At 48.4% G+C, this 20,818-nt stretch overlaps 1 protein-coding gene across 2 annotated transcripts in view; it reads left to right on the forward strand.

The window, feature by feature from the left end:
• The first annotated feature begins 1,673 nt into the window (after window positions 1–1,673).
• Window positions 1,674–20,818, forward strand: part of HCK (HCK proto-oncogene, Src family tyrosine kinase) — a 38,951-nt gene continuing 19,806 nt past the window's right edge. Inside the window, exons 1-5 of one of the 2 annotated variants that reach the window (XM_045980360.1) lie at window positions 1,798–1,930; window positions 15,657–15,717; window positions 16,520–16,637; window positions 19,825–19,867; window positions 20,440–20,542. In XM_045980360.1, coding sequence (XP_045836316.1) covers window positions 16,521–16,637; window positions 19,825–19,867; window positions 20,440–20,542 — 263 coding nt within the window. In that variant the 5' untranslated portion in view covers window positions 1,798–1,930; window positions 15,657–15,717; window position 16,520. Of the gene's footprint in view, window positions 1,931–15,656; window positions 15,718–16,519; window positions 16,638–19,824; window positions 19,868–20,439; window positions 20,543–20,818 lie in introns of both variants that reach the window. The other variant, XM_045980361.1, reaches the window with a different exon arrangement.

The following is a 20,818-nucleotide window of genomic DNA, read 5'->3' on the forward strand; positions in this document are numbered from 1 at the left end:
CCCCCTAAAATACATTAAAAAATATTTTAAAAATGTATTTTTAAATAAATTTTGTCATTTGGTAGGTGGAGTCCAGGAATATTATTCGTCATCCTACTATGCCCAGGACAGCCCCTCACAACAAAGAATTATGCAGCCTGAATGTCAATCATACTGAAGTTGAAAAGCCCTGTGTATCCCTGCACTCAGTACAGTATTGCTGGCTGACTGACTGAATGAATGAATGAGTGAATGAAGAGATGATGGTGGCCTGAAGTGGCCGGTAGCAGTGGGAATACAGAAACGCTGTGAGATTCTTGCACATCTTGGAAGTGTACTTGGAAGACTTCAGTGCGACAATACCTCCCTTTTTCCAGGAGCAGATGTGCTCTGTCCTTGCCTGGTCCTGGGCACTTATTCATGTGGGGCCTCCAGTTGCCCTCCAGGCGGGCATCCCGCCCCCTCAATTTTCAAAGTCCTCTGAGCTGCCGGAAACCAGCCAAGAATGAGCCAGGGCGGTGACTGCGGGTGTGAAACTTTGCACACCATTTGAATAGCGCGGGGCCTGTAGAAGGGAAACCACTGACCACAGAAGGACCCGGAAGGCCTGGGACACGGTGTGGGGGAGGGGCCTGGCCTCGTAAGAGTGGATTCGAATGGTAGAGAAAAACCAGTCGGATGCTCGAGGCGTGAGGGGGAGATGAGAATCCTGTGTAGTGCCAAGGACAGGGGTTAGGATTCTTATGGGCCCAGTTGGAATTCTTTGAAGAGGGGTTAAAATCCTGGAGGGTAGGCTTGGAATTTTTGGATGGATCGAATTAGAATCCTGAAGGTGGATTAAAATCCTCTGGGAACAAGATTGGGATTATCCAGGAGCAGGATCAGAATCCCTGGAGTTTGGGTTATGAATCTGGAGGTCTGGGTCAGAATCCTTTGAAGAGAAGGGTGAAGATCTTTTAGTTGGCTGGATTAGAATCCTTGGGGGCAGGATTAGAAACCTTTGGTTGGGTGAGGCTAAAAAATCCTTCAACTGTGAGATTCAAAATTCTTTGGGGGCAGAATTAGGATTGTGGGACGAGATGGTGTTGCAGATTTTGGGAAGACGGGTTTAATCTCTTTGGGGACCGCATTGGGGTTTGGAGAGGCGGGGTTTATAATGAATTAGGGCAGGTGTGAGGGTTTTTGGAGGAGGGGGCAGGGTTCGGATCTTTGGGGGACGGATTAAAATTCTTAGGGGCGGGGTTATTATCCTTCCAGACCGGTTAGAATCCTTAGGGGCAGAGTTAGAAGCCTCGGTTGGGCGGTATTAAAAAAAATAAAAATAAATAAATAAATAAATAAAAATCCTTGGAGGCACCTGGGTGGCTCAGTTGGTTAAGCGTCTGCTTTCAGCTCAGGTCATGGTCCCTGGGTCCTGGCATCCTCTTGTCCCCCGTGGGGCTCCCTGCTCAACACGGAATCTGCTCTCCCTCTGCCTCTGCTCCTGCTCTCATTCTCTCTCGCCCTCGCTCCCTCTCAAATAAATAAAATCTTTTTAAAGAATCCTTCGGCAGTGGGATTAGGGTGCTCAGAGGTGGGGTGTGGGATTAGAGTCCCAGCCGTAAATCTTCAGGGGCGGGGTTAGGACACATGGGGGTGGGGTTAGCATCGCTCAGGGCGCGGCTAAGGAACCCAGATGGCCTGTGGGTGCCACCGCGTCCCTGGTCCTAGCAGGGGCGCACCACAGAGGCCTAGACGCCCGCGGGTGGGGACGCGGGCGGATCCGCGCCAGGGCAGCCGGAAAAGCCGCGCGGCGCTCAAGCCCCTCAGAGCACGTCCCTTGCCTCTTCTGGAAAGTCAGCCCGTTTCCCTTCGGGCACGGGCGCCCCGGGACCCCGGGGGCTGCTGAGCTGGGGGGGCGCTCGAGCTGCGAGGATCCGGGCTGCCCGCCGGACGAGGAGCGGGCGCCCAGGTGAGTGGTGCGGCTGCGGCCGCCGAGCGCCGCCCGAGGGTCTTCGCTGCAGGAGGAGCACCGGGTGGTGGGCAGGGCCGGCTGGGGCGCAGCGCGAAGGGGCCGTCAGGGGTGCCGGGAGCTGCGGAGGGGCCGTGGGATGAGGGGCCTCGGGGAGGAGATGGCCCTGGCGCGAACCTGGGAAAGCTCCAGGGAGGGGAGCTCTGGCCACCGAGTGACTTTCATCCAGCCTCCCCTTCTCGGAGCCGTCCAGGTTCCCTTTCTGCAGAAGGAAAAAAAAACAAAAAACAAAAAAAAACCCGAGAAGGAAGGGTTGGGGCTTCACGGAGACCCGGAGGGGAAGGCCCTTAAGGTTCCTGGTGGGGGTGGGTCACGGCGGTTTGGCAGCGGGTTGGAAGCGGTCGTGGGGAAGGGGACAGCTGGCCGTAGGCGTGACGTGCGAACCACACCCGGGCGGGGCTGCAGCTGGGCCGGCTCGCTGCGCTCCCTCCTCCTCCCGCGCTGGGCGCTGATCCCGAGCAGGTCTGGGTCAAACCTCAAAACCTCGCGGACCACAGTGTCTGCCCCGTCACTTTCCACTTCGTCGGACCTTGGGCCAAGTCGCGCGCTCTCTCTCCAAATTCCAGTTTCCTCGTCTGTTGGACGGGCTATTATTCCTTCTCCAAGGCTACAGTGAGCTAGTCTCTTCGGGTCATGCAAGGGAAAGGGGGATTCCGGGAGCAACCCGTCTGTTGACCTTGAGCAAGGGATTTGGCCTTCTTGTGCCTCCGTTACACCTGCAGGATGGGGTAGGAATAATGACTCCCTCACAGGGCCGTTTGGAAGGTTAGATTGTTATTGATGGAAAGCTCTTAGAGCGGGATGTGACAGGTGTACATGCTTAATACATGTGAACTATTGTCATACTATCAGGGTCCAGCCCAGTACTTCTCCAGGATACCAGAATCACCTGGAGGGCCTGTTAAAACACAGATTTCCGGGCCCTGACCCCAGAGTTTCTGATCCAATTGGTCCAGCCCAGGACTGAGAATTTACATACCCAGGTGATGCTATCGCTGTTGGTCCAGGTCCCATGCTTTGAGAACCACTGCTGTAGCCGTTGGCCAGCACAGAGAAAGGCTTCAATAGATACTGGTTTCCTGTATCCCATGGCTTTCTCTTCGCCTTTTTTTTTTTCTTCTTTTTTTGGCTGGGGGACGGGGTGTTAAAGTAAAGAAAAGTGGAAGGGATAATATACTAAAGATCCCAGGAACCTATCACCCAGAATTAAATGTCAGCATTTTGTTATGTTTGCTTCTTATTTTTTAAAAGATAAAATTATTAAAAGTGACAGATAAAATCGAAGCCTTTCCACCTTGTCTCTCTCTCGGTCCTGTTTTTCTCCCTCCCCAAAGGCAACCATTGTCATGAAATAGAGTCCTTTCCAGTCTGTGCCTTTAAGAATTTATTCCATAGATATGGATGCATAAATAATACATAGAATTGTTTTTCTGTGTTTTAAAGATCTCCAAAAATGCTATCCAGCTGTGAGATGCTTCTGCAATATCATTTTTCTTTTCCTTGCCTTATCATTAAGTTGTCAGGGTCTAGCCAGGATGAGACACAGAGGCATACATAGTTCATTCCTTCTCAGTGGAGTGTCCCAGCAGGTGACCATCCTACCTTACTTCTCATCCCCTGTTGCTGGACATTCGGGTGTGGAACTACAAGTGTGTTTGCTACAACACATCATTCTACTGGGACCATCCTGGATGTATTACTTTGGTGCGGGTGGGAGGGTGCAGGTGTTTCTTGGGAAAACCCCAAGAGGCTGGATGGGTCTCCAGAGGGGACATCTGTGGCCCTCTCTTCTTGTGTGAGAGGAGGACTGAGGCCTGGAAAGATCACCCAGGGAGTCTCGATCAGAGAGGACAGAATGTCTGGGTCTGCTGAACTCCCAGGGTCACTGTCCCCAGCCTCTTGTTCTCCACTGCAGGAGAGCAAAGATCTTCAACTGCGTGACACAAACAATGGAAGCATGACTCCTTTGAAAAAAAAAAGCTTTTTGGATTACAAATATTTTATTTTTGTGTAGTCTTCTTTTCTGTGCACTTTTTATTTAACAATCAGTAAATAACTGGGTACACAATTTTCATCCTACTTCTGTGCTTAGCACTACATTGCAAACATTTACCCATGTCATTAAAATATCCTAGGATTTTTAAAAATTGTCATTTGATTTTTTAAGTTCATTTATTTATTTAAATAATCTTTACACCCAACATGGAGCTCTAACTCATGACCCCAAGATCAAAAGCCGCATGCTCCTCCAATTGAGCCAGCCAGGTGCCCCAAAATATCCTTTAATTTTTTATTTTTTATTTTATTCTTATTTTTTAAAGATTTATTTATTTGAGAAAGAGAGCAAGCAAGCACACAGAGGGAGAAGGACAAGCAGGCTCCCCATTGAGCAGGGAGCCAGATGCAGGGCTGGATCCCAGGACCCTAGGATCATGACCCCAGCCAAAGGCAGACATTTAACTGACTGAACCACCCAAGCAGCCCCCTCGGATTTTTTTTTTTTTAAGATTTATTTATTTATTTGACAGACAGAGATTTCAAGTAGGCAGAGAGGCAGAGAGAGAGAGAGAGGAGGAAGCAGGCTCCCTGCTGAGCAGAGAGCCCGATGTGGGGCTCGATCCCAGAACGCTGGGATCATGACCTGAGCTGAAGGCAGAGGCTTTAACCCACTGAGCCACCCAGGCGCTGCCCCCTCCTTGGATTTTTTAATGGCCACATATTATTCCACTGCTTGGATGCACTATAATTTGTTTAATCATCTTAGGAAAGCACTTCCATGTAGTTTGCAACTTGTAAATTCTTTTGAGTCAAAATTCACATAGCATTATAAACTTAACCATTTTAAAACCAACGATTCTGTGGCATTTGTGCACCCACCATTCTATATTGTCCCCAAATATTATCATCTCCCCAAAAGGAAACAGCGAAACCATTAAAGCAGTCCCTCCCATTCCTCCCTCCCCACAGCTCTTGGCAACCCCCAGCCTGCTTTTGTATCTTTGGATTAATTTATTCTGACTTCTTCCGTGTAAGATAATGTTTGCAAGGTTCACACAAGTTGTAGCATGTCTCGGTATTTCAGTTCTTTTTATGGCTGAATAATATTTCATTGTGTGTATATACCACAATTTGCTATGCATTCATCTGCAGATGGAAATCTAGGTTGTTTCCACCTTCTGACTGTTGTGAATAGTGCCACTGTGAGCACGCACCTACAGGGATTTGTTTGAGCACCTGATTTCAATTTCTTGGGTTTATACCTAGGAGTGGAATCACTGAGTCATATGGTAATTCCATGTTTAACTTTTTGAGGAATTGCCAGATTGTTTTGCACCATTTTACATTCCCGTCACCCATGTCGAAGGGTTCCAATTTCTCCACCTCCTTGCCAATACTTGCTGTTTTCCTTTTTTAAAAATTACTATTATTATAGCCATCCTAGTGGCTGTGAGAAGCATGGATCTTAATCTCACCCAAATCAGGCTGCTCGCTGGGGGCTCTGACCCCTGAGGGTGAGGAGAAAACTGCATTCAAGGGACTAGCAGGGTGTTGCCCTTTAAACTCTTCCTGGAAAGTAAAGGCAAAGACGGGCCAGTCTCCTAAACCACTGTATCACTGAAACATAGTAGATGCCTGGCACAGAGTGGGGCCTCAGAAACTTGGAATGTTGGCATGTTGAACAACCTCTCGCCTCCTCTGCCTGAGACATTTCAGCACATAGATGTATTTCATTGGCCCCACACAGTGATTCTTTTTAATTAGTTGCCAAGTTTTAACATCAAGAGGACTCACACAAATTTGGATTTCTGTCTTTTGAGAAACTAGGGAAGTTGGCAGTGGTGGGACTAGAGACTCCATCTCCCGCGCCCCTCTGTATTCACTCATGGCAGGTGAACCTGGGCAGGGCTGCCCTGTGGACTACCCCTCAGCTGTCAGCCCCTTTCTTGGATCTCTTTCCTCATGTGGGTGTCCCTGTGGGCCCCTACAGCCATCTGAGTTCTTAAGTCCTACCCCCAATCACAGCAAGGCCTTCTCTTTTATAGAAAAGGAATGTCAGGTCCAGAGAGGGTAAGTAGCTTTCCCAAAGTCACACAGCATATTAGCAGTACAAGCTCTCTTAACCCCCACAGTGGTTTCTCCAGTTTCCTTCCACCGCAGGGCTGGGAGTTTTAGTGTACTTCTAGGGGCTTTGGTAATGATGCAGAAGAAACCCTTGCTCGACTGTAAAGTGCACCCTTGTTCTTGGCCGATGCCTGTGGCCACACATGCCACGCCCTCTGCCTGTGCGACACCCTCCCGATGGCACTGCACCGTGGCCTGCATTCCTGCCCTAATACACCCACCCAAGCTCTCACCACCACCCTAAAATCTCTTGGCCTCGGAGACTTAGGTGCAACCCAGCGAATAGGAGACCTTTCCTTGTCTCTGCCAGAGAAACAACCGTAGTTAGAGCGTGGGATACCTGAGTCTGAGTGCCCACGTTGCCTCATAGAAGCGGTGAGGCATTCTGCAAAACTCCTCACTCTCTGAGTCTCAGACGAATCTCCTCATCTGAAAAATGAGAATAAGAATACTACCTCCCAACTCACTACAAGTCTTTTGATGTCAATATACCAAAAACAAACAAACAAATAAAAAACTCTATATTTTCTGTGGTCATCTATGTCTTAACTTGAGTTTCCTTAGAAGCAGACCCTAGAAAATGTGCCATGCACATTTACTATTTAGTCTCCTTGGGAGGGGATTCCAGAAACTCCTGGAGGAGAGCAGGACGTGAGCCAGAAGAGCAGGCAGCCACTCACTGCGTGGGGCACGGGGAGCTCACTTAGGCTGGGAGCCGCGCTAGCCCGTGAGCATGCGCAGCAGGTGAGGGACCGGAGATATTCACCCGCCTGCTCCTGTCTCACGGGTTGAAGGCTGCTCCTGGGGGATGGTATTTCTCTTGCCAAGCTCGCGGGCAGAACAGGTGCCAATGGCCACAGAGAACTCTCTCAGGCGAAGAAATACAGTTGCTACCAGCAGGAGTGCTCTGAAACGGTGAAGGGCAAGGTGGGGGGGGTGGCGCACCGCCAGATCCCGGTGCGTCTCTCCGTCCACACGTCTGTGCGTCAACGCGGGCACACACCTAGAAGCAAGGGGTGGCCGGGGAGAGCCAAAGCCACCTTAGATTTATCAGAAAGGTTTTCCTTTTTAATAAGGACGATGTATTGTTTAACCAGGTGATGAAAGGGCATTTTAAAAACAAAATACATACCCTCCAAAACAGAAAAGAAACTGAGACTCTGTCAGCTATAAAGAAGCAGCTGTGAAAGGGTCAGCGCGTGCATTGTTGTGGCTTCGAGGTTTCTATTTGTGGGGGACAGATTTGGAGGTAGTTGATCTTGGAGCATGATGGGAAATTAGAGTTAAAAGTTGCCCCCCCCCCGGGGGGGGGGGCAAATTGTCCCCTGTGTCCTGTCTGAAGGGGGCAACCTCCACATAATTCCAGTCGAGGAGAGGTTTTGTTCCTCTCCAAGCAGAGATAAGCCAGCACGGATACCCCTTTTCAGTTTAGACACACGTTTATAACTGGTTTCAACCGGAAAACCAGGGCACCCAGGAAGCTGAGGGAGACTTCATTCAATTATTCAAGAATTTATTGAGCACCTACTGTGTCCTCGTTTTACACACTGAGATACAGCACTGCAGAAAACAATCATGTGTCTTACATTCCAAGGATGACAGATGATAAACATATCCCTAGGTCATGTATTAGTGTGTTAGTTCAGGTCCTTTGAGAAGCAGACTCTCATCTCAGAGAGATTAAATATGGAAGAGATGTATTAGCAGGAATGCATGTGGGAGCAACTAGGAGAGGCTAGGAGAGTGAGCGGATGGCAATGTATGTTGGATTCCAAATGAAGAAGGAAGGGAAGAAGGGCAAGAAGGAAGAAGGGAAGGAGAGGTGGAAATACCTTAGTCTCCGGTGCAGTTCCAGGGAAAGCTTGGCAAGGCTATCGGGGAGCCCTTAGCCCAAGCCTCCTGTCAGAGGTCCCCTTGGCATGCCCTGCCTCAGTATCCCTGCCATACTTCCTCATTGGCTGGAAACAGCCCATGGCAATAGTGATGATGGACGGCAGCTGGGGCTGTTGGTCAGTTCCCCTGTCTGCAGTCAGAGATCTGTGAGGCCCATCTTCATGGCCACCCCATCAACTGCTGGGTAAAGTCATGAAGAATACAGCTGGGAAGGGCTAGAAAGTGATGGAAATTGGGGATAGGTGTTGCTATTCTTAACCAGGGTGATGAGAGAAGACCTCTCAGAGTAAGTGAGATCTGCAAAGAGACTTGGGTGACGTGAAAGAGGCTTTTCAGGTGAAGAATATTCCAGAAGGTAGTATATGATGGCCCTGAGGTGGAAGCATGGTTGGGGAATTGAGGAATAGCAAGAGGTTTGTGTGACTGGAAAGGAAACATCAGGGAGGATGACAGGACTGCAGGGTTGGGGGGAACCCAGATCATGGAGCCTTGTCAGCCACAGAACAGGACTCGGGCTTTTATTCCAAGTGACATGGGAGCCCCAGGAGTTGTTGAGCAGAGGAGGCACACGATCTGATTTATATTTTAAAAGGCTTGCCGGTCTGTAAGAGGCAGAATGGGAATTCAAACCCAGCTCAATGTGATATCAAATCTCATCCTGTAGTTTCCAAACTTGCCTGCCCCCTGCCTACCTTAGAGATAAAGTTATTCTAAGGAGGTTCCCAATGGCCCCTTTGAATTCTGGACTTGAACAGGTGACCTGGAGGTAACAATGAAGAGGCTAGGAATTTCCTGCATGTTTAGAACAAGTAGGTGCCACACCCACATGTCAGAGCCAGCCCTCTGGCCGAGTCCGGCGAATGACCGGAGGCCTCCAGTTCCTCTTCACCATGTGGCTCTCTCACTTGCTATTGTGTAAACCAGGACACAACGCTCACCCTCTCTGGGGCTGCCACTCCAGCTGCAGAATGAAGGTCTCTCCAACCCCTTTCTGTCTGCAAAGTCCACATTTCGAGCTCTTTGATCAGAAAGAAGCTGAGGGTCAGGAAAGGAGAGAGACGAACAGTCACGGGTGAGCCCCCAATGTCCATTAGGGATAACAGTCACTTGGGAGTTTAGGTGGTTCATTGAGAAAACAGTAAGGGAACCAGAAGAGGGGGGATCTCTAGGGCTCTGCATCCCTGTAAACTCTTCTGGAAATTGTCCCTGATGGGAGAAGTCTTTTTCTCCACCTCCACGGCTGAGCTGAAGTGAGAAGGGCAAGTTCCTCCAGTCTTGAGCCCTGGGCCCCTCGAGAACTGCCTTCCTGAACTTCCTATTTGAGTTCCTCATCCTCATCCTGCAGTTCCCCACTGCAGCCTCTGGGGCTGACCCCCAGCAGAGGATGAGAGGCAAGAGAGCTGGGTTCTCATTCTACTTGCCACGGACCACCCGGGAAACGTCTCTGCTGTGGATTTCCATTTCCCCGTCTGTAAATGGGCCCTTAACTTTTGTCCTGCTGACTTCAACCAAGTATGGTCAGGCCTGTAGAGGGTTGAACACAGTATATTTGGTCCACAAACGTATATGCAGGGCCTAATATATGCAGGCACTTTCTAGGCATGGCCTCGGTGCCATCACCTTCTTGGGGTCCACATTCCATACACCCTTACCTATTCTAATGGATCAGTACCCTCGTCTCATCCATCAAAACCTACTATCTATGAAATCTTTGCTATAAGCCATTTACACTTAAGTATGAATTGCACCCCTGTGCTCGCTTCGGCAGCACATATACTAAAATTGAATTGCATCCCTGGTAAGAATTTCCTCTGCCCTGGGCAGCACTCGTTGAAGTTAAAGGGGGGGCAGAAGTCCAGCTCAAACTGGCCCGGGCAGGAGAGAGAAATTATTGGGAAGTCCACGAACACATCTGCTTCAGGAAGGGCTGCATTCAAGGGCTTGGGAATCTGCGTTTCTCCACTTCTTGGCTGCAGCCACAGGCCAATGGGTGACTCTCAGTGTCCAGGATGGAGTCACATGTCCGCCTCTGCTTCTGTTACTGCAACTCTGCTTGGCCAGACTTGATCACAGACACCCACTCCTCCACACACACACCTACGGAGGTTGAAGTCAGCTCTACCCCAATCCATGAAATGAGGGTGAGGGAGAGGTGGTTCCCAAAGGAAGACTGGGGAGCTGTTCTCAGAAGAAAGGTGAGCAGAGACTATGCAGCAAAGAATGATCATCCAGTATCTCGCTTCATATTTGGAGAAATAGAGGCCCAGAGAGTGGTTGGGAGTTGTCTGAGCTCACATAGTGAGCTTGTGGCAGAGGTGAAACCAGAATCCAGGGCTCCTCGGCCTCGGCCCCCACAGGCCCCTGCTTGAGCCTAAAGTCTCCTTAAAAACCATCTCCCCTGCCCATTCCACAGGATGCCCAGGCAGTGCCCTGGCCTCTCCCCCTTGGGCTTCACTTCCAGCATGCAGGAGGAGTCCCTGAGGCTCCCCAGCCTGCATGGTGACCGTGGGAAGCACCCAGGGGAAGTAAGCTGACCTTTTTCATTTCCCTTCCGAGTCATGCCTGCAGAAGCTGAGGGGGGAAGGGGTGAGTTTCAGTTTCCAGGAGCTTCACAGTGACCTGAAGAAGCGTCTTTGCCAGGGGTCAGCACTTCTAAGCTAGTCTGGGACCAGGCAAGCAACTTCTGCTCTCGGAGCCTGGGATTGAATCACATTAGACAAGAATCATGTGTTCAGAGGTTTCAAAAAGCTTTTCACATCCCTGTCACCCAGGACTTCAGGCCGAACCTGAGAAGCAAGGGCTTCCTACTTTATAGGGCAGAGAAAGCAGCTCAGGCGAAGTGACCTACTGAAGGTCACATAGCCAGTCAGTGGCAGAACTGGGATCCAAACCCACGTCTTCTGATCCCAAGTTCAGCCCTCACTCCACTACATTGGTAGATCTCACATTTTACTGCGTATAAGAAGCTCCTGAAGAATTGTGAGAAATGCAGATTCCAGGCCCTCATCCCCAGAGACACTGGTTCATTCAGTCCAGATTGTAACCCAGGGAGATGCACGAAGCAGTTAGGACTATTTGGATACGAGCAGTAAAAATCCAATTCAAACGGTCTCAGACAAATTTGAGAAATTATTTGCTCATGAACTGGAAAAGTCCTGAGGGTTTCAGGCATTGCTGGATCCAGATGTTCATACGTGTCTTCAGGAATCACTCTGTCTCCATCGCTCAGCTCTGCCGGCCTCTGATGACTTCACACTAAGACAGTCTCTCCCTTCATGATGTCAGAAAGACTCCCAAGAGCTCTAGTGCCCTACACCTACACCTACACCTACATCAGCAATCTCTATAGAAATAGAGTGCCTTTTCCTTAATTTTCCCAGCAAAATCCCAGGGCCACTTCTGATTGCCTCAGTTGGGATCACATACATACCTATAACTGAATCAAACACTCTTGGTCGTCCAGGGGGACGTGGAATTCTCTGATTGGCCAGATCTGTATCAAGTTGTCAATCCCTGAAGGCAAGGGAGGGGTTAGCCTCCTGAAGCTCCTTGCCTTGGGTGGGAGAAGGCTGGTTTCTCCAGGAAAATCAAGGTGCTGTTATCAGAAGAGGGACGGATGCCAAGGAAGCAAGAGCAAAAGGTGTTCACTGCTTTGCTACTAGAATGATCAAAGCATCTGGGCCTCAGTGAAATGCACATTCTGATTGTGGGCGTGCTGTGATTCTGCATTTCTTAGAGGGAGCAGGGGTGCACATAAGGAGGGGAGGGGCAGAGGGAGAGCCCCGATGTGGGGCTCCATCCCAGGACCCCAAGATCATGATCTGAGCTGAAGGCAGACACTTAACCGACTGAGCCACCCAGGTGCGCTGACTCTGAATTTCTAACAGCTCCTGTGTGGTGCTACCGCTGGTCCTCACACTGTCACACACAGTAGCCAGGCACTCTGTTACGTTTCTAAGCTCACTTCAAGCTACTGTATCACAGAGCCTCTGTGGTCCCATCCTGCAGAGAGGGCTTAGGCCATGTCACTCTTCGCTCATCCTCTCCTCGCCCCCATCCATCCCATGACCCCCAAACCCACCCAAACAGCAGCACCATTTATTTGGGAACATACTTGTCAACAAATTGCAGACTCAACTGCCTAGTCACAGCTGGAGAAACCGTCCTTTGTGATCTTCAGTAACCTTTACATGAGGAGCCCCATAATAAACTCTTGTTTGAATTTAGTGTTCACAAAATATTTGTTTCTGTCGACAAATTGCTGTGCTTCCTGGAGTTTTGGGGTGACAATGTACAAATTCCCATTTTTATCTTGGCCAGTAAGAAGCCCAGAGATAAACCTAGTAGGTCGTAGTGGCGGCACCCTAGGCTTCTGGTTCAATACTCTTTCCTATCTCAGTGGGGTAGCATAACCCTTTTTGAGTCTTGGAGCCCTCTGGATATGGTCTAATCTTATAAACTCCCTCAAATTCTTTGTGGAAGTTAGTGCTTCTTTGGAATATTCTTGTTTTGTTTTTCCAAGATTTTATTTATTTATTTTATTAGGGGGCGTGGAGAAGGAGCAGAGAGGGAGGGAAAGGGAAGGGGAAAGAATCTTAAGGAGAGTCGCTGAGCGTGACCCAGATGCAGGGCTCGATGTCACAACCCTGAGATCGTGACCTGAGCTGAAACGAAGAGTCGCATGCTTAACCGACTGAGCCACACAGGCGTCCCTTTGGAACATTCTTGACTTTGCCCAAATCTTGATTGAAATCCTCCTCATTCTTCAAAACCCAACTTGTTATCCTGCTGCTCGAGTATTGGAAACAGTTTGCTTTCTCTATGAACATATTAATGTGTATGTTAGTGGCAGAACGCAGATGTATTCATTTTATAAAAATGGCTTGATATTATATATCTTTGGAAGTTTGCTTTTTTTTTTTTTTTTTTACTCAGGAAGTATCTTGCCGATCTTTGTGTGGCTTTGACTGTCTTGGCCAATGTGTAACAGCTTCTTAGTATCTGGCTTTGGAACATAATTCTGTATGTTCAGTCTTTCTGTTTCAACTCAGTCCCTGGAGCAGGAAGCATGTACTGATGCTTTCACTTTGGACTGATTACAGGCTCTGGGCATGCATTTATTCACTAATTCTGATTTATGCTCCTACTATGTGCTAGGGAGGCACTAAGCCAAGCAGTGAGGGACACAAGCATGAGCAGGACCAGTCTCTGCTGTAATCAGGATGATAGAAATGTTCTGTATCTGCTCTGACAGGTGGCTCTTGAGCACCTGAAACATGGCAAGTCCTAATGGAGATGTGTTATGCGTGTAACATACACGCTGGGATTGAAAGACTTCGTGTACGAAACACAAGTATAAAGCATCTCATTGATAATTTTTTAAGTTAAAAAAATTGTTATGTATGTATATATGTATGTATGTATTTAATTTTTATTTTTAAGTAGGCTGTTGGCCCAATGTGGGGCTTGAACTCATGACCCTAAGATCAAGAGTTGCACACTCTACTGACTGAGCCAGCCGGGCACCCCTCATTGATAATTTTTACATGGATCACATGTTAATAATTTTTGACATGTTAGGGAATATACATGTATCTTAAAATTAATTCCCTTGTTTCCTTTAACTTGGAAAAATATGTCTGTAGGAATTTTTAAATTATATACATGGCTCCCATTACATTTCCAGGTCTGGTGGTCACAAAAATAAGCATGTCTGAGGTCACGTCACGTCAAGCAGTGGGGTAGTTCTCCTGGTTTAGGGGATAGTCACATTTCATACAAATTTGACTCCTGCCAGTATTTAACTTTTTAAACATCATATTTTATTGGGCAGAAATTGAACTAATGGGAACTCCCTATTTTCAAAATTCAATTTCTTGGGGCACCCTGGATGGCTCAGCCAGTTAAGCATCTGACTCTTGATCTCAGCTCAAGTCTTACTCTCAGGGTTGGCAGTTCAAGCCCTGCACTGAGCTCCAGCCCTACTTAAAATAAAATAAAATAAAAATATTTTGCTGTTGTTGTATCTCTAAGCTCGTGGGCCAGAGGAATGGCAGTCTGCATTTGCTTTATCCTCCAGGGCAGGTCCATGTTTCCTAGTAAACAGAATTGGTTATGGTTAACATTTCTGCAGTGTTCGCTGTGTGCCGGGAACCTTGACATTTATCAACTCATTCCATGCTCGCCGCCACCCTGGGGGGTAGAACCCCACCATCCTTTCTCAGATGTGGCCTTGACTCATAGATCAACACGAAGACAGCAGAGTCCCCATTGCTTAGGACACTGTGGCCATCTCGAATATGTAAATTGCTGGGATAAATGATACTCCGTAGGGGCTCAGAGAAGCAGAAGGAGCTGCCTGTATCACACAGCAGTGTTCTTCCCCCAACACTCTTACATAATCAAAAAAATATGAAATGTGATATGATTGTATGCCTTACAGAACCACACAATATGCTGTTTTATTTCCAGAACCATAATGCCCATTTATCACAAGTCAAAGAGAGGTGTTTTAAATGCATCTAAGTACATTATAAAGCAGTGATTAATTGTGAAATTTTTCAAATTAATGATCCAGCACCCTGGGAGCCTGAAGAAGTTCCTTATTTTATTCACAACAGGCAAATGAAGCAGAAACCGCTTAAGTCTTCAAGTGGTAAATTGTTGCCAATTCCCACAAGGACAGACAAAAACATCCTTTTGAATAAAAAGAATTTTTTTAAAAAAAGTAACGCCCTTAAGCCTAGGAATATGGATTTTTTTTTTCTTAGACCACAAACATGTGTTTATTTTAACAAGATAAGTATAACTGAGTTCTAACTGCTTTAGAGGAGAATTACAGTTGTGCAGAGCTGAGAAAAACAATTACTTTCTCATGTGGCTGCTTAGAGCTCGTCTTAGCAAATACACGTGAGCATTCTGAGAGAAGAAATAAAATATTTCTGCGATTTTGCAATTAAGTTTTGACTCTGATCTGAAAAACACGTTTTCTTTAAATATCTTAAAATTTCATAAATCCATTGGCGATGTCTATCAGCTTTACCTCCAAAATATCCCCTCAAATCCTCAAGTCCATTGTTTACCACCCCTGGGCCAGGCCACCATCATCTCATGCTTGGACCTCTGCTGTGGACAGGGTTCCCTGCCTTGCCTCCTAGAGTCCCTATTCTGCCCAGCAGCCATTATTTGAAATGCAAATGAATCCCATCATTCTCCTGCTTAAAACTTTCTGTGGTTTCTCATCATCTTTTAGAATCAAATCCAGATTCTCCCTTGGCTATAAAAGATGTGGCAGCCTTGTCCCAAACCACACCCCTCTTGCCTGCCTGGGACCTCTAGCCACACTGGCCTCCTTTCAGTACCATATTCTCTCCAAGCACATTCCAGCCTCAGGGCCTTTGCACTTGCTGTTCCCTCTGCCTGGAACACTGTTCCTCACTGTGTTTCATGACTGGCTCCTTTGTGTCATTTGGGTCCCAGGTCTGACGTCACCTCCTCAGAGAAGCCTTTCCCAATCACCCTGTCTAAAAAAAGCCCTGCACCATTGTTTCCTGTCACATCCTTTATGGTTGTCCTCAACACTTTTCACTAAATTTATTGTGTTATGTATTTGTTTACCTGTTTACTGTCTGTGTCTCCCATTCATCCCCAGGGTGAGCTCCATAACGGCACGAACTCTCGCTTATCTTATTCATGGTGTAGAAGAGTGCTCAGTAAGTGTTTGCTGAGTAAACAAAGGAATGAATGGCCAAATAAACTCAAGAAAGAAAGAAGGAAAAAAGAAACGGAGAGAGGGGGAGGGAGGAAGGAAACTATTATAAGGCAGTTATAAAATGATACAAGGAAGTTGATGCCTTGGCTACTATTTAGCTAGATTGTTTGAGTCATATTATGTGACCTCATCTTGGTCGTTTAATATAAAATGATAATTTATTAGATCATAATAGTATAGTTTCACTTTACTGTTTGCTCTGAGTCTCACGCTGTGCTAAGTATTTCCCCGCCTACATGTTTTCTCATCCTTCCAGCACCCTGCAAGTATGTTGTTTTATTATTATCCCCATTTTGCTGATGAGGAACTGAGACTGGGGAGCAGGGCCAGTGATGAGTGAGGTGTTGGTGGGGTGGAGGGGCTAAGCGTCATCTTGAGGCTTTCTGATCCCAGAACCCATGGTGCCTACCACCCACTCTGCTCCAAGGCTCTGCCTGTTGAATTTTGATGATCCTCATGATTTATTCTCTGAATAAACTCCCCATTGCAAGGGTCCTTGGTAGCATGGCTATGACAACTTGTCAATTCTGTGTGGGTATGTGGTAGACACAGACGTGGGGAAGCCCAGAGGGGCAAGGGTGGAGTGAGTGGGTTTGGCAGGGGTGCAGGGGCAGGGGTGGGGGGGAGACAGGATAGGGGAGAGGGAGCTAGCCTGAGGGCAGGGGGCCTGGAACCCAGCATCCAAGACTCTCCTGTGTAGGGCTGGAGGCAAGCCAGACTCACGTCCCTTCTCTCTGACGCAGGATGGGGTGCATGAAGTCCAAATTCCTCCAAGACAGAGGCAAGGTCTCAAAAACCGAGCCCAGCACCAACCCACACAGCCCTGTGTATGTGCCAGATCCCACATCTACAAGCAAGCGGGTGAGTGGGGCAAGAAAGGGGGGTTTCAGCAGCCTGATGGGCTGCCCCATGCTGTCCCAAATTACCCTAACAGCCTCCCGTATTCCCAACGGTCAGCAGGGGTGACATGGAGCTGACCCATCACCAGCAGTCCCTTGACTCTCTGGAATACATCTGCATCAAGGACCTGGGGCAGTGACGTCACTCCTCCTTATCCAACTGCCCACACCTTGGTCCCTCCGCCCGGGCTCCAGAGACCAGGTCCCAGTGGGCATGGCAGAGGCCCCAAGCCCGAGTAGTCAGTGAGCTGACCAGTAAAACAGCAGTTGAAGTGGTGACAGTAATGACAGTATTAGTGCTGTAGCCACAACCGTAACAGCAATTAGAGCGGCAAGAGCAGCGGGAGTGTGACAGACGACGCAGTAAGTAAGAGAAGCGGTCATACTAGTAGCGGTATTCGCTTACCTCTCCTCTGCTTATACAGAGCCCACGACCAACCACACACTGTCCTAAGTGCTGTACGGTTATCAGCACCTTAAAGCCTCACAGTAATCCTAGGTCTCCATTTTTATTACACAGGTGAGACACAGAGCTTGATAACATGCTAAAGGCTGTACAGTTAGCAAGGGGTAGAGGCAGGATTCGAACCTGGACCGTCTCCCAAGTGCCAGTGTTTGAAGCAGGAGAAACAGAGGCAGAAGCCAGATGCTCATGAGGAACTATAGTCAGGGCAATACTAGTGGTGAGAACGGGAGCGGCAGGTGCCCCGGCAGTAGGGCCCCGAGTCCTGTAGTCACGAGAGGGGTTGAAGACCCGGGGAAAGGAACAGACGGTTTTAGACGGGAGGGGAGGTTTGGGGGGGTGGGAGAGCCCAGTGATGGGTATTAAGGAGGGCACGGATTACATGGAGCACTGGGTGTTAGATGCAAACAATGAATGGTGGAATACTACACAGAAAATGAATGATGTACTGTATGGTGACTAACATAACATAATAAAAAAAAATGGGGGAGGGGAGTGATAGAAGAGCGGCTATAGCAGTAAACAGTGCTGTTAACTATAACAGTACCAGAACGGGAGCGGCGGTGATGGTACTATAGCAACAGGAATGGCTGTAATAATCTTCCCATTCTTGGAACACCTGCTGTGTTCTAGGCTCTGGGGTGAGGGGCTTCTACAACATTAGTCCCCACCAAAAGTTGTGAGGCAGGAGTTGGGCCACTTTAAAGCCACTGTGACAAAGACTCAAAGAGGAGAAATGCCTCCCAGGGGCCACACAGCTGGGGACAGCAGAGCCAGGTCTTTCTAACCCCGAGGCTGGGGTGCTCTCTACTCTGGAATCCTGGAGTCCATGCTGTTATCTGAGGTCATCTAGGGAAGCACGGTCTCTGCTTGCTGCCTCCAGAGACGGGGGTGCACTCTCCTTCCTGGGGCAGGCCCTTAGAAAGTTCTGCCTCATATTGAAGGGAAGCCTGTTGTCTCATACCCTGACTCCTTGTTCCCAAACCTGCCCGTCAGCCCCACACCAAATACATCCTCTTCCTTTGCCCCATGACAACCAGTAGAGAATAAAGCAAACATCTTATCCCGACCCACCCATTCCTTCCGAATCATCTTTCACACAACATGGGTTCCTGGCATCTCTCCATTCTGCTTGCCCTTCTCCAGGCATGATGTCTCAAACAGTGCTAATTTGGGGAAAGGGGCGGGGTGGGGGGGCGTGTTAGTGGAATAGTCACCTCCCTCCCTTTGCACTTAACCTCTATTAATACATCCTGATCCTGAGATTATATGTGCTTTTCACACCAGTGATGTCCTGAACTGACATCTTAAACCCTAAGTCACTCCTAGATCTGTTCTCTCTCCTAACCTGCGTGGCCCTGGACCCTCTCTGTGGCTAGGGCTCCAGGTTCTCTGAGGCCCTCTAGCTTGGCACCAGTGGGAAGCAGAGGGTCTTCTCCCACTGGTTTTTGGTTGTCTCCTGAACATCAGATTTAAGGGATGTTATCATCAGCAATTTGTCCTTCTCCTGCAGGGCATTAATTCAGTGATGAGTTAGTAAGTATTCCTCAGAGAAAGGGTTCCCCGGCCAAACCAGTTTACAAAACACTGGCCAAAACAGACTCCTTCTCTGTGGGAGTCCTCAGAGCTTTATGAATTTTGATGGGCTTTGTGGATCTCCCCACAAAAAGATACTTCTCACTGTTCCCCACACCTGTTTCTCCAAGTTTACTTAAATGTGCGACATACAAACACATTCCCCTTATAAAGAAAAGTCACAGATTACAGTGAAAGCTACAGTTTCCCTGACCGACGTCTCCCTCCCCAGGGATATCTCACTCCTCTTCAGAGGCATCAACTGTTGTCAGTTTGGTGTGGACCCTTGCAAACCTTTTTCCAAGAATTTACACCCACACAAATATAGTTTGTGTCCACAGAACGTATTGAGGACGTATGTGTATGTGTTCTCTATACACAAATCATGGTTCTCCTTCTGAAGAGCTAGCTTTGTTTACTCACCAGTGTATCTTTTTTTTTTCTAAGTTTTTATTTATTTATTTATTTGACATACAGAGATCACAGGTAGGCAGAGAGGCAGGCAGGGAGAGAGAGGAGGAAGCAGGCTCCCCGCTGAGCAGAGAGCCCGATGCGGGGCTCGATCCCAGGACCCTGGGATCATGACCTGAGCCAAAGGCAGAGGCTTTAACCCACTGAGCCACCCAGGCGCCCCTCACCAGTGTATCTTTAAGGCCTAGTTGTGCCGGGAATAAAAGTCCACCTCCCTGAGGACTGTGTAGGGTGCCAGGGTGTAGACGGCAGCCCACCTCTGGGTGAATACTTAGGGTCCTTCATATACAGAATGGAGCCTTTGTGCTGGGACATGTTGGTAGACCTACAGCTTCTTCAAACATATCTCAGAAAACACCGATCTGGACCAACCCCTCACCGTATGTCAAGGGAGGGAACAAGCCAGTGTCCCCCAGTAGGCCCAAGGCCAAGGCCACGGCCACAACCCAAGAGACCTGGATCTTTGTGGTGCCCCTCATGTGCTGTGTGACCTTACCTATGTCCCCAGCCCTCTCAGGTCCTCCTCCCATGACACACAGAGCTGGGATGAGATACTCTTGGGTATCCTTTTTGACATAGACCTTCTGTGGCTCCCCACACGCTATCAGATTCATCCCCTTCTCCCGTTTCTTCCTTGTAGCGTCCTGACAACAGCAACAACATCCCACCAGGGTCTGCGGATGGTAAGTATTTGGCAAACGTATGAGGCGGCGTCTTGTGTCATGTAGCGGGTTAGGTTAGGTGCTCACTCAGAGCTTAAGGCGAAAATCCCACACAGTCACAACAACCCTTGCAAATCCTTTAAATTGCTCCCACTACTTTGTACAGGCTGTTTTGTTCTATTACCCTGTATACGAATGCAAACAAAACACCTTTAGCTTTAAACTCTAGAACCGGGGCGCCTGGGTGGCTCAGTGGGTTAAGCCGCTGCCTTCGGCTCAGGTCATGATCTCGGGGTCCTGGGATCGAGTCCCGCATCGGGCTCTCTGCTCAGCAGGGGCCTGCTTCCCTCTCTCTCTCTCTGCCTGCCTCTCTATCTACTTGTGATCTCTCTCTGTCAAATAAATAAAATTAAAAAAAAAAAATCTCTATTTAAACTCTAGAACCGCACCCCACGTGGCACGATCCTTATTTATACCACTAGACAGACATGTCACTGGGTCCAGGGCTGGGTGCCAGTTTTTGGGATGGGAAACACCCAGGGCTGTGGTGGTGCTCAGATAAAGCCTTACCATCCTGTGTGTCCCTCTCCCAGTAGGTCCCGATGACATCATTGTGATCGCGCTGTATGATTACGAGGCCATTCACCATGAAGACCTCAGTTTCCAGAAGGGAGATCAGATGGTGGTTCTGGAAGAGTGAGTCTCTGTCCCACTCCTAAGACACACCTACCTTCAATACTCAGTCATGCTCTCTTTTGTGTTTCAATAAAGGACCCGATAGACTATCTTATACTAGGGGGTAAATGGCTGATAAGAATCCTAATAGAGGAGGGTTTGCTATGAACCTGGGAGAGAGCCACAACAAAGGATCTTGTGTACTTGCTAGCAGTCCACATCCAGGCAACAACAGGTGAAAGTGCTTACTCAGGGCTGCCTTCCTCAGGTTCCTGTAATTAAGCTATAGGTTTGTCT

This window comes from Meles meles, chromosome 16, assembly GCF_922984935.1.
Source record: "Meles meles chromosome 16, mMelMel3.1 paternal haplotype, whole genome shotgun sequence".
Lineage (NCBI taxonomy): Eukaryota > Metazoa > Chordata > Mammalia > Carnivora > Mustelidae > Meles > Meles meles.